The 14061-nt window shown below is 36.6% G+C and overlaps 1 protein-coding gene across 6 annotated transcripts in view; it reads right to left on the minus strand.

The window, feature by feature from the left end:
- LOC138758497 (intercellular adhesion molecule 5-like) overlaps positions 1-14061 on the minus strand; it is a 72309-nt gene that overhangs the window by 15190 nt on the left and 43058 nt on the right. The window contains exon 7 of one of the 6 annotated variants that reach the window (XM_069927476.1): positions 3581-3857. The exons of 1 other annotated variant lie outside the window; for it this stretch is intronic. In XM_069927476.1, the coding sequence (XP_069783577.1) occupies positions 3838-3857 (20 nt within the window). In that variant the 3' untranslated portion in view covers positions 3581-3837. Of the gene's footprint in view, positions 1-3580; positions 4438-4654; positions 6452-14061 lie in introns of those variants that run through there. 4 more of the 6 variants (XM_069927472.1, XM_069927473.1, XM_069927477.1 and 1 more) reach the window with 4 other exon arrangements.

The following is a 14061-nucleotide window of genomic DNA, read 5'->3' on the forward strand; positions in this document are numbered from 1 at the left end:
ATCTGGATAAGTGTGAGGTGATGCATTTTGGAAGGACAAAGCAGAAAGTTGAGAACAGAATTAATAAACAGATACTTTTGTTAAAATTTTTTATTTTTCGCACTATGAACCATATCAATCAAAATACACACAAACATTTCCCTCTTGAATAGACACAGTGGCATTTTCTCCTCTTTCCCCCACCCCCTTTCCCCACCCCCATCCAAACCCCATTAAACATTCAACATATACAATACATTAAACCCAATGTCATCACACAATGAAAATAAAGAAAATTGTGTCATCTACTTTTACACACTGGGTCAGTTCATTTCGTCTTCTTCTCATTCTGTCATTTTAGGGGGTGGAGGTCTGCGGTAGGCCCTCTCTGTTGTGTTCCATGTACGGTTCCCAAATTTGTTCAAATAATGTGACTTTATTTTTTAAAATTATATGTTATTTTTTTGAATGGAATACATTTATTCATTTCCATGTACCATTGTTGCACTCTCAGGCTCTCTTCTGATTTCCAAGTTGACATTATACATTTTTTTGCAACTGCTAAGGCTATCATAATAAATCTTTTTTGCGCTTCAACCAGTTTGAGGCCTAATTCTTTACTTCTTATATTACTTAGAAGAAAGATATCTGGATGTTTTGGTATGTTGCTTTTTGTGATTTCATTTAATACCTGATTTAGATCTTCCCAAAACTTTTTCACTTTCTCACATGCCCAAATTGCATGTACTATTGTTCCCGTTTCCTTCTTACAACAAAAACATCTATCTGATACTGTTGGGTCCCATTTATTTAACTTTGGGGCGTGATATATAACCTGTGTAACCAATTACATTGTATCATGCGTAATCTTGTATTTATTATATTTTTCATTGCATAACTTTTCCCATATTTCATTTTTTATCTTTATGTTTAAATCTTTTTCCCACTGTTGTTTGGGTTTATAGCTTATTTCATCATTTTCTTTCTCTTGCAGCTTGATGTACATGTTTGTTATAAATCTTTTATTATCATTGTTTCTGTAATCACATACTCAAAGCTACTTCCTTCTGGTAATCTCAGTCTGTTTCCCAATTTGTCCTTTAAGTAGGTTTTCAGTTGATGGTATGCAAACATTGTACCATGAGTTATTCCATATTTGTACTTCATTTGTTCAAACGTTAATAAATTATTTCCCAAAAACAATTTTCTATTCTTTTAATTCTTTTTCTCTCCCATTCTCTAGAGGAAAGGTTATCTATTGTGAAAGGGATTCGTTGATTTTGCATCAATAATAATTTTGGTGTTGGTAATTTGTTTTTTCCTTTCTACGTGAATCTTCTTCCAAATGTTGAGCAAATGGTGCAGTACTGGTGAACTTCTATATTGCATCAGTTTTTCATCCCACTTAAAAAGTATATGTTCTGGTACCTTCTCCCCTATTTTATCTAGCTCTATCTTGGTCCAATCTGGTTTTTCCCTTGTTTGATAAAAATCTGATAGATATCTTAATTGTGCTGCACTATAATAATTTTTAAAGTTTGGTAGCTGCAAACCACCTTGTTTGTACCAATCTGTTAATTTATCTAGCGTTATATTCAGTTTCCCCCCCCCCCCTTTCTATAAGAATTTCCTTATTATTCTCTTTAGTTCATTGAAGAATTTCTCTGTTAAGGGAATTGGTAATGATTGAAATAGGTATTTTATCCTTGGGAAGATATTCATTTTAATGCAATTTACCCTCCCTATCAATGTTAGCGGTAATTCTTTCCAATGATCTAAGTCATCCTTTAATTTCTTCATTAATGGCAGATAATTTAATTTGTATAGGTGGTCTAAATTATTATCTAATCTAATACCTAGGTATCGGATTGCTTATGTTTGCCATTTAAATGGTGATTCTTTTTTAAACTCTGTGTAATCCGCATTATTCATTGGCATCGCTTCACCTTTATTTGCATTGATCTTGTACCCCGATATTTCTCCATATTCCTTCAATTTCTTATGTAGTTCCTTTATTGATATTTCTGGTTCTGTTAAGTATACTATGATGTCATCTGCAAATAAACTGATTTTATACTCCTTCTCATTTATTTTTATCCCTTTTATTTTATTTTCTTATCAGTTCTGCCAATGGTTCTATTGCTAAAGCGAACAGTGAGGGAGATAGTGGACATCCCTGCCTAGTTGACCTACTTAATTTAAATTGGTTTGATACATATCCATTTACTGTCACCTTCGCCAATGGTCCTTTATATAATGCTTTAATCCAATTAATATATTTTTCTGGTAGGTTGAACCTCTGTAATACTTTGTATAAATAATTCCATTCTACCCTGTCAAAGGCTTTCTCTGCGTCTAAAGCAACAGCCACTGTTGGTATCTTATTTCCTTGTACTGAATGGATTAAGTTAATGAACTTACAGACATTGTCCATTGTTTGTCTTTTCTTAATCCAGTTTGATCTAGTTTTACTATTTTTGGTACAGTTGGCCAATCTGTTTGCTAATAGTTTTGCTATTTTCTTATAATCTGAGTTAAGTAAAGATATTGGTCTATATGATGCTGGTGTAAGTGGATCTTTCCCCATCTTTGGTATTACTGTAATTATTGCTGTTTTACATAATAAACAGATACTTAAAGGAATGGAGGTACAGAGGGACCTTGGGGTTCAAATCCATACGTCTCCTAAGGTTGTTGTGCAGATTGTTAGGATAGTTAAGAAGGCCGATGCAATGCTGGGCTTCATTAATTGGGGGTTGAGTTCAAGAGTCGAGAGGTCATGTTACAACTCTACAAATCCCTGGTGAGACCACACTTAGAATATTGTGTTCAGTTCTGGTCACCTCATTATAGGAAGGATGTGAAAGCTGTGGAGAGGGGGCAGAGATTTACCAGGATGTTGCCTGGATTGAAAAATAAGTTTTAGGAGGCAAGGTTAGCAGAGCTAAGGCTTTTCTCTTTGGTGAGTGAAGAATGAGAGGAAACTTAATGAAGTCTACAAGATTGTGAGAGGCATAGATAAGGTAGACACCCAGCACTTTTTCCCAGGGCGAGAGTAGTCAACACCCAACCACATCTGTACAAAGTGAAGTGAGGGAAGTTTAGGGGAGATAAGTTTTTTTTAATATACACAGAGGGTTGTGGGTGCCTGGAATGCCTTCCACAGGTGGTGGTGGAGGCTGGAACATTAGGGACATTTAAGAGGCTCTTAGACTGGCCAATTAATGAAAGAAAAATAGAGGATTGCAAGGTAGGAAGGGTTTTTTTAAAAAATTTTGGTAGGAATAGATACTTAGGTCGGCACAATATCGAGGGCCTGCGTTGTGCTATGTTCTGCATTTCAATGAGAATGTGCCAACAGTTTCAGGACAAGTACCCTGAAAGCTGAAGGAGAGGGATTTTTCCACAATATTTGTATTTAACTACAACATTTTTCTTCAAATTGCTTTCTTGCATAAATATTTAGAAATAAATTTTTGTTCTCTCATGACGGAACTATTGTTGAGCTCCACAAACATCAAGTAAAAATTATGCCTTGATTGAAAAAAAAATGGGTTTCGTTTTAAGAAATATACAACATGAACTTAGAATCCCAGAAAGCTTAAAAGGTACAACTATTTTTAATGTACATGACTAATAGAATCAAGATATAATAACAAACTTTGTTCCTTTTTTTCATAAAATCCTTTGCAGGAACATTATCAGATACTAAGAAATGCCAAAATGCTCATGGATTGGGAGTAATATTATGAATAACAAGGTTATAGAATGAATCTCTATAGGACGACCCGTGAATTTTCACCTAAAATGTTGGTTTTTGAGCAGTTCCTTTATACAAGATGACCCCAAATCTGGCTCTTACCACTGACCAGTGGACACTGTTAAAAGCAAATCACAATATTTTAATGACATATTATTATTTAAAGGTTTAAATTTTGTTTGTATATTTTAAAATAAATCACTGTCAGCTCCTGTAACAGGCAGTTTAAAGACTGTACAGAGCCCAATGCAGTCGGTCCGGGCAGATGGACCCCGCGGGTGGGGGATTTGCTGAGACTTTGTCGAAGCCAGCAGGAAGATGGTGACGGTGTGGAGACTTTCTCATAAAGGGAAGAGTTTTAGACCTTTTCAGTAGAATGACTTGATTTTTAAGGTGAAAATTTTTAGTTTCATGGATCATCCTATACAATGGCACATACAGTAATTTTGCAGGATGTCATTTTTAAACACCATTTGAATTGGTTGAACCTGCTTGTAAATTGCTATGATTTACATTTAGTGCCTCTAAAGGTATATTGTTCTGACGTTCATTCAAATCGGGTATTTCTTGCTCGTTTGGGGTTCTTGGCTCCAGTACATTATATTCTCCTTTTTTACGAGTTTTGTCTATCCATAAGATAATAAACACCAGGAAAATCACTAGTACGACACATGCGATTATCACCAATATTGTTGTAGCTGTGGAATAGTTACAAAAGCCATTACACAATCATCCATGGTTCCATACAAATAAATGTACTGAAAATCCTTCCCAAGATCCATTAATTTTCCTAGGCTTCATGTTATCAACCTCAGACTCCACACAGAGTCATAGAACCATGCAGCATGGAAACAGGCCCTTCGGCCCAAGATGCCCATACCAACCAAATGTCCCCCCACCCACCCTCGTCCCACCCAACCAGGTTTGGCCCATATCCCTCTAAACTCAAGTAAACCACGAAAGTCGGCAGGCACTATGACTGAAGTAAAAACACAACGCTGGAGAAACTCAGCGGGTCAAACAGTGAACTTTATTAGAGCAAAGATAAAGATATAGAACCAACATTTTGGGCTTCCCTTCATCTAGGTTATCTTTGCTCTGTAAAGTACACTGTTTATCCCGCTGAGTTTTTCCAGCATTGTGTTTTTACCCTGTCCAATTTTTCTTCAATATTGCCTGCCTCAACCATTTCCTCCAGCCACTTCCATACATTCACCATCCTCTGTGTCAAAATATTTACCCCTCAGCTCAGCACAGGCACTTCTGCCCTTGATATTGTGCTGACCTATGTAAACCTACTCCACCACAATCTAAACCTTGCCTACCTGATACCCATCATCCTTTATTTTTTTAAAACATCCCTGTACTTAACTTTTTAAACTATATTTACTAATTTTAATAAATAACATACCAACAAAAAAATGTACAATTCAATAAGATGATATGGACAGTTACACAAACTAAATAAGATATTGCGTATAACACTTACCATCATATTCATAATTCATGTTCTAAATAGTATATACATTTTTTATAAATCTCTAATAAATGAAAAAAAGAAAGGAACTAAGAAAATAGTAAAGGAGAAAAACTCGAACTCCCTTACCAAACCGTGTGGCCAGATGCTATATATGATTGGTATTAAAAAAAAAATCAAAGTTTAAAAAAAAAAGAACTTGGAAAGGATATGAGTCAGACAATTTAATTACATTACAGAGAGTCATAAATGACCCCCATAACTTCTGGAATCTTACATGGGCCTACGTAAAAGTCTTCTGGATGTCCCTATTGAACCATCCTCCATCACCAGCCCCATCAATGCATTCCAGGCACCATCATTCTGATGGTTAAAAAAAAAGTACATGTGAATTCTCCCCTAAACTTTCCTCTACTCACCTTAAACAGATGCCCTCTGGTATTGGCTGTTGCTGCCCCAAGAAAAATCAGTTGGCTGTCCACCCTATCTAAGCCCTTGACTACGTTATCTTTTATCCTTTGTCATGCCTCGAGAAAAGCCCTATCTCTGCCCTCCTTGCTTCATAAACCTATTCTCCAATCCAGGCAACATCCTGGTCAATCTCCTCTGGACCGCTTCTATAGCATCGCCATCTTCCTGTAATTAGCTCAAAGTTTAGATTTATTTTCAGAGTACATCACATGCAACCCTGAGATTTTTTTTCCTGCAAGCCAGGGAGAATTTCAACTTACCAGTAAAAAAAACTGTAACTCAAGAAAAGATATGTATATGAAAGAAAGAAATCTAAACAAGAAGGAAATGCAAACTGTGCAATACAGAAATCAAATATTCTTTAATAAACGATGTTCAAAGTAAGATTCCTTAAATGAGTCCCTGATTGAGTTTGTCATTGAGGAGTCTGATAGTGGAGGGGTAGCAGCTGTTCCTGAACCTGGTGATGTGAGTCTTGTGGCACCTGGACCTCTTTCCTGATGGCAGCAGCGAGAACAGAGCGTGTGCTGGGTGGTGTGGGTCTCTGATGATCGCTGCTGCTCTCCGATGGCAGCGTTCCCTGTTGATGCTCTCAATGGTGGGGATGGTTTTGTCTGTGATGTCCTGGGCTGTGTCCATGAGCTTTTCAGGACATTTCACTCAGAGATATCGGTGCTTCCATACCAGGCAATGATGTCGGTGGTCAGTACACTTTCCACTGTAAGTGACCAGAACTAAACGCAAACCTCCAAGTTTGGTCTAACCTTAGAATTATAAAGCAGAAACATTACCTCTTGAACTCAATCTCCTGACTAAAAAAAGATCTGCGCAACATACACCTTCTTAACCATCTTATCAATTGTGCAGCAATTTTTAAATTTTTTAATTTATTTTATATTCTTCTTTATTTACCATAATTCCCTTAATTTTTTCTTCCTGTCTCATCCATTGTGCTAAATGACACTCAATTGCTGAAATAAACAACGCAGAATACAGGAGACAACCATGTCTTGCCAATCCAGTTAAAGAAAAAGGTGAAGTGAGTTGTCTATTAGTTATCATTCGAATTAATCCAATGAATACACATTGGTCCAAATTGAAACTTTTCTGAAACATTAAACAAATAATTCCATTCTAAAATATCAAATGCTTTCACAGCATCTAAAGGTAGAACCAACGCTGGCTCTGACTGTTTATTTTTTTTAAATTTTTTAAAGTTTTTCACACTATGAACCATACAGACATTTTTCTCTTGAATATATAGTGTCATTTTCTCCCCTTTTTCCCCCCTCCCTTCCCTCCCTCCCTCACCCCCCCTCCCCATTTATTCAAAGTTCAATCTATGTGATACATTAAACCCGATAACAATGTCATCACTTAATAAAAATAAACAAGAAATTTGTGTCATCTACTTTTACACACTGGGTCAGTTCATTTCGTCTTCTCCTTCTGTCATTTTAGGGGGTGGAGGTCCGTGGTAGAATTTCTCTATTGTGTTCCATGTATGGTTCCCATATTTGTTTGAATACTGTGATGTTATTTCTTAAATTATATGTTATTTTTTCTAATGGAATACATTTATTCATTTCTATGTACCATTGCTGTATTCTCAGGTTGTCTTCTAATTTCCAGGTTGACATAATACATTTTTTTGCTACAGCTAGGGCTATCATAATATTTTTTGAGCTCCATCGAAATCGAGTCCAAGTTCTTTACTTCTTATATTACTTAGAAGGAAGATCTCTGGGTTTTTTGGTATATTGCTTTTTGTGATTTTATTTAATACCTGGTTTAGATCTTTCCAAAATTTTTTCACTTTCTTACATGCCCAAATTGCATGTACTGTTGTTCCCGTTTCCTTTTCACAGCGAAAACATCTCTCTGATACTGTTGGGTCCCATTTATTTAACTTTTGGGGTGTGATGTATAGCCTGTGTAACCATTTATATTGTATCATGCGTAACCTCGTGTTTATTGTATTTCTCTTAGTTCCGGAGCATAGCTTTTCCCATGTTTCATTCTTTATCTTTATGTTTAGATCTTGTTCCCATTTTTGTTTGGGTTTACCGTTTGTTTCCTCGTTCTCCTTTTCTTGCAGTTTGATGTACATGTTTGTTATAAATTTTTAAATTATCATTGTGTCTGTAATCACATATTCAAAATTGTTTCCTTCTGGTAACCTCAGACTGTTTCCCAATTTGTCCTTCAAGTAGGTTTTCAGTTGGTGGTATGCAAACCTTGTATTGTGAGTTATATTATATTTGTCCTTCATTTGTTCAAAAGATAATAATTTATTTCCCGAAAAACAATTTTCTATTCTTTTGATCCTTTTTCTCTCCCATTCACTAAAGCAGGGGTGTCAAACTCAAATTCACAGAGGGCCAAAATTAAAAACTTGGACTAAGTCGTGGGCCAAACTAAATATTTATTGAAAATTTTCAACAACATCTGCATGTTTTCTCTTCCTTCAACATATGTAATGTTAAACTTTTGCTTATTAAAATAAATGTTTAATAATAGTTTTGGTTAAACTCTTTCCAGAAGAAGCATTAACAAATGAGAAATAAAATATTCAATAAATAATATTTCTCTATAGCCTTTAAGTTCTTTTTAAACGTTTTTTTTTTTCACAAGCCAACAAGTCAAAAAAATAACAACTTGCTTCAATGAAAATCCAATCTTTCAACTATGAACAGTCCAAAGTTAACCAAAGAAAATATTAATCCAAGGTTAGCTTGCTACACTGTGATTTACTCTGATGCACCTGGATCTAAACCAGATGCTTGGCATCTCTTCTTAGATGCAAGTTCATCAAACTCTGGGGTCAGAGTTTGCCTCCCACCTGTCTTGAAAGGTCCTGTTTTCTGTCTTTCGTTTGGCCATTTTTTGTAAGGGGTTTATTACATGTGAGTTAGGCGACAGGTCGCAGATGGTAATGAAAGTAAAGAGAGGAGGTGGGGGCGATTAGTGGGCTGACGGGCCGGCGCCAACGCATTTGCAAAGCATTCTGGGATTTGTAGTATTAGCTGTGCATGCGCTATACTGGCACAGCGGGCAGCGGGCCAGCACTAATACATATCTGATATGATCTTGCAGGCCAAATATAATCATATCACGGGCCAAATTTGGCCCGCGGGCCTGAGTTTGACATGTGTGCTCTAAAGGAAAGGTTATCTATTGTGAAAGGGATTAGTTGATTTTGTGTCAATATTAATTTTGGTAGTTGATAATTTATTTTATTCCTTTCTACGTGAATATTCTTCCAAATGTTGAGCAGATGGTGCAATACTGGTGAATTCCTATGTTGCACCAACTTTTCATCCCACTTATATAGTATATGTTCAGATATCTTCTCCCCTATTTTATCTAGCTCTAATCTGGTCCAATCTGGTTTTTCCCTTGTTTGATAAAAATCTGATAGGTATCTTAATTATGCTGCTCTATAATAATTCTTAAAGTTTGGTAGCTGTAAGCCTCCTTGTTTGTACCATTCTGTTAATTTATCTAGTGCTATCCTCGGTTTCCCCCCCTTTCCATAAGAATTTCCTTATTATTTTCTTTAGCTCCTTGAAGAATTTCTCAGTTATGTGAATTGGTAATGATTGAAATAGGTATTGTATCCTTGGGAAGTTATTCATTTTAATACAGTTTATCCTTCCTATCAGTGTTAGTGGTAAGTCTTTCCAATGCTCTAAGTCGTCTTGTAACTTTTTCATTAATGGCTGGTAATTTAGTTTGTATAGATGGCCGAGATTGTTATCTAGTTGTATACCTAGGTATCGAATTGTGTTTGCCATCTAAATGGTGATTCTTTCTTAAACTTTGTGAAATCCGCATTATTAATTGGCATTGCTTCACTTTTATTTGCGTTGATCTTGTACCCCGATACTTCTCCATATTCCTTCAATTTCTTATGTAATTCTTTTATTGATATTTCTGGTTCTGTTAAGTATATTATGACATCATCTGCAAATAGATTGATTTTATATTCCTTCTCTTGTATTTTTATCTCTCTTATTTTATTTTCTGTTCTTATCAGTTCTGCTAGTGGTTCTATAGCTAACGCAAACAGTGAGGGAGATAGTGGACATCCCTGCCTTGTTGATCTGTTTAATTTAAATTTGATATATATCCATTTACTGTCACCTTCACCAATGGTCCCTTATATAATGCTTTAATCCAATTAATATATTTCTCTGGAAGGTTGAATTTTTGTAGTACTTTAAATAAATAATTCCATTCTACTCTGTCAAAGGCTTTCTCTGCGTCTAAAGCAACTGCCACTGTTGGAGTTTTGTTTCCTTGTACTGCATGGATTAAGTTAATGAAACAGAGAATCATAGAAGATAGGAGCAGGAGTAGGTCATTCGACCCTTCGAGCCTGCTCCGCCATTCAACGAGATCATGGCTGATCTTAAAGTTCAGTACCCCATTCCCGCCTTCTCTCCGTAACCTTTAATACCCTTATACTGAAGAAATATATCTAATTCCCTCTTAAATATATTTAATGAACCTGCCTCTACTGCCCTCTATGGCAATGAATTCCACAGATTCACCATCCTCTGGGTAAAGAAATTCCTCCTCATCTCGGTCCTAAATGGTTTGCCTATTATCCTCAAACCATGGCCCCAGGTTCTGGATTTTCCCATCATTGGAAACATCCCATCTGCATCCATTCTGTCCAGTCCTGCCAGAATTTTATATGTCTCTATCAGATCCCCTCTCAATCTTCTAAACTCTAGCGAGTACAATCCCAATTTGCGCAATCTTTCCTCATAAGTCATTCCTGCCATTCCAGGTATCAGCCTGGTGAATCGCCTCTGCACTCCCTCCATTGCAAGAACATCCTTCCTTAGATAAGGTGACCAAAACTGCACACAATACTCCAGGTGTGGTCTCACCAAGGCCCTGTACAGCTGCAGTAAGGTATCCTTGTTCCTATACTCAAACCCTCTTGATATGAAGGCCAACATACCATTTTCCTTTTTAACCGCCTGCTGTACCTGCATGCTCGCCTTCAGAGACTGGTGTACAAGTACCCCTCGGTCTCTCTGCACTTCCCCATCTCTTAATCTATTGCCATTCAAATAGTAATTTGCCCTCCGGTTTGTATTACCAAAGTGGATAACCTCACATTTATCCACATTGTAGTGCATTTGCCATGTATCTGCCCAGTCCCTCAATTTATCCAAATCACACTGGAGCTTCCTGACCCCCGCTTCCGTCCACACAACCCCTCCTAGCTTAGTGTCATCTGCAAATTTGGAGATATTACATCCAATCCCCTCATCCAGCTCATTAATGTAAATTGTGAACAGCTGGGGTCCCAGTGGCACCCCACTGGTCACCGCCTGCCACTCAGAAAACGAGCCATTTATCCCAACTCTCTGTCTTCTACCTGCCAGCCAGTTCTCAATCCACATCAATACTTTGCCCCCAATCCCATGAGCCTTGATTTTGGAAGCCAGTAGTTTATGCGAGACCTTATTGAAGGCCTTTTGGAAGTCCAGGTACACCACATCCACTGGCTCTCCCCCATCTATTTTACCTGTCACCATCTCAAAGAATTCCAATAGATTTGTCAAGCACGATTTACCTTTTGTAAATCCATGTTGACTCTGTCCGATCCCTTCTCTGCTAGTCATATGCTCCGCTATTACATCCTTAATAATGGATTCCATCATTTTGCCCACTACTGATGTAAGGCTCACCGGCCTATAATTCCCCGCTTTTTCTCTACCCCCCTTTTTAAATAGTGGGGTAACATTAGCTACCCTCCAATCCATGGGTACTGATCCTGAGTCTTAAAGCATCTGCTATCTGAATGGCCACTTCCTTAAGTACCCTAGGATGTAGATTATCAGGCCCTTGGGATTTATTTGCTTTCAATCCCATCAATTTCCCCAAGACCATGTCCTTAGAGATACTGATTTCTTTCATTTCCTCCCTTGCATTAGTCTCTATGTTTCCCAACATCCTTGGGAGGTTATTTGTATCCTCTCTTATATTGTCCGTTGTTCGTCTTTTTTTAATAAATTCAGTTTGATCTAGTTTTACTATTTTTGGTACACAGCTGGCCAATCTGTTTGCTAATAGTTTAGCTATTATCTTATAATCTGTGTTAAATAGAGATACTGGTCTATACGATGCTGGTGTTAATGGATCTTTCCCCGTCTTTGGTATTACCATAATTATTGCCGTTTTGCATGAATCTGGCATATTTTGTGTTTTTTCAATCTGGTTCATTGCTTCCAGGAGAGGAGGAATTAATAAGTCTTTAAATGTTTTATAGAATTCTATTGGGAGTCCATCCTCTCCTGGCATTTTATTGTTCGGTAGTTTTTTTAATATCTCCTGTATTTCTTCTCTTTCAAATAGTTTTATTAATTTATTTTGCTCCTCTGTTTGCAATTTTGGTAGTTCAATTTTAGTTAGAAATTCATCTATTTTGTCTTCTTTCCTTTCATTTTCAGTTTGATATAGTTGATCGAAGAATTCCCTGAAATTTTCGTTGATCTCCGTTGGGTTATATGTAATTTTCTTGTCCTTTTTCCTTGATGCCAATACCGTTCTTTTAGTTTGTTCTGTCTTAAGCTGCCACGCTAGTATTTTGTGCGTTTTTTCTCCTAGCTCATAATACTTCTGTTTTGTCTTCATTATGTTCTTCTCCACCTTATATGTTTGTAGTGTTTCATATTTTATTTTTTTGTCTGCCAATTCTCTTTTAGTTGTATCTTCCTTTATTGCTAATTCTTTTTCTGTATTTGTTATTTCCCTTTCCAACTGTTCTATTTCCCAATTGTAGTCCTTCATCTTAGTTACATGACTTATTATCTGCCCTCTGATGAACGTTTTCATTGCGTCGCATAGTATAAACTTATCTTTCACTGATTCCATATTTATTTCAAAGTACATTTTAATTTGTCGCTCAATGAATTTTCTAAAATCCTGTCCTATAAGTAGCATGGAGTTTAATCTCCATCTGTACATTCTCGGTGGAATGTCATCCAGCTCTATTGCCAATAACAGGGGTGAGTGATCCGATAACAATCTAGCTTTATATTCCATTTTCCTAACTCTCCCTTGAATGTGGGCTGATAACAGGAAAAGGTCTATCCTTGAGTATGTTTTATGTCTACCCAAATAATATGAATATTCCTTTTCCTTTGGGTGTTGTTTCCTCCATATATCCAAAAGTTGCATTTCCTGCATCGATTTAATTATAAATTTGGTTAATTTGCTCTTTCTATTAGTCTTTTTTCCAGTTTTATCCATCTTTGAGTCCAAATTAAGGTTAAAATCTCCTCCTATTAGTATATTCCCCTGCGTATCTGTGATCTTCAAAAAGATATCTTGCATAAATTTTTGATCTTCTTCATTAGGTGCGTATACATTGAGCAAATTCCAAAATTCTGAATATAACTGACATTTTATCATTACATATCTCCCTGCTGGATCTATTATTTCCTCTTCTATTTTGATTGGTACATTTTTATTGATTAATAAAGCTACTCCTCTGGCTTTTGAATTATATGATGCTGCTATTACGTGTCCTATCCAATCTCTCTTTAATTTCTTGTGTTCCACTTCAGTTAGATGTGTTTCTTGCACGAATGCTATATCATTTTTTTCTTTCTTCAGTAAATCTAACAGCTTCTTCCTTTTGATTTGGTTATGTATTCCATTAATATTTAAAGTCATATAGTTCAACATGGCCATTTCATACTTTGTTTATCTTCCTTTCTGTTTCCTCATCACCACCTTCCCTTCTTATCCATTTCTGTTTTCTTTTTTTGAACACATTATAAGACAATATTTCTAAAACATAAAATATTTCCACTATTCCCATATCTAAAATTCCTTTAACCCCAATAGTCCCTCCCCTCTCTGGGTTGCCCTTTGTCCCTTGTCAGGCAACCACATCTCCCCTCTCCATTTGGATTGCGAACCCACTCGCAAGCATCAACTGATTTCGCAGTGACTGTTATTCTTCCCCACACAGCCCCCCAGAAAAGATTTTAATCTTCACATATAACAAAGCTCACTCTCTTAATTCCCTCCTTACTTCCTTTCTTCCCTTTCTTTCCCTTCTTAGTTCTTACTTATACTTTATTCTTCTTCTTTATATATAGTTTGTTTTCATTTTTGTTCTTGTTACATCTCTTCATCTGTTTTGTAGGCGTTCTGCAAATTCTCGTGCTTTTTCCGGATCCGAGAACAGTTTGCTTTGCTGCCCCGGGATAACTATTTTAAACTATTGTGCAGCAATCTTGAGGGATCTATGAATCTCTTCCTCCACACTGTTAAGAATCTTTCCATTAACTTCCAAAATGCATCCCTTCACACTGATGCAGACTGAACTCCAGCTGCCACT

The sequence above is a fragment of the Narcine bancroftii genome, chromosome 3 (genome assembly GCF_036971445.1).
Source record: "Narcine bancroftii isolate sNarBan1 chromosome 3, sNarBan1.hap1, whole genome shotgun sequence".
NCBI lineage: Eukaryota > Metazoa > Chordata > Chondrichthyes > Torpediniformes > Narcinidae > Narcine > Narcine bancroftii.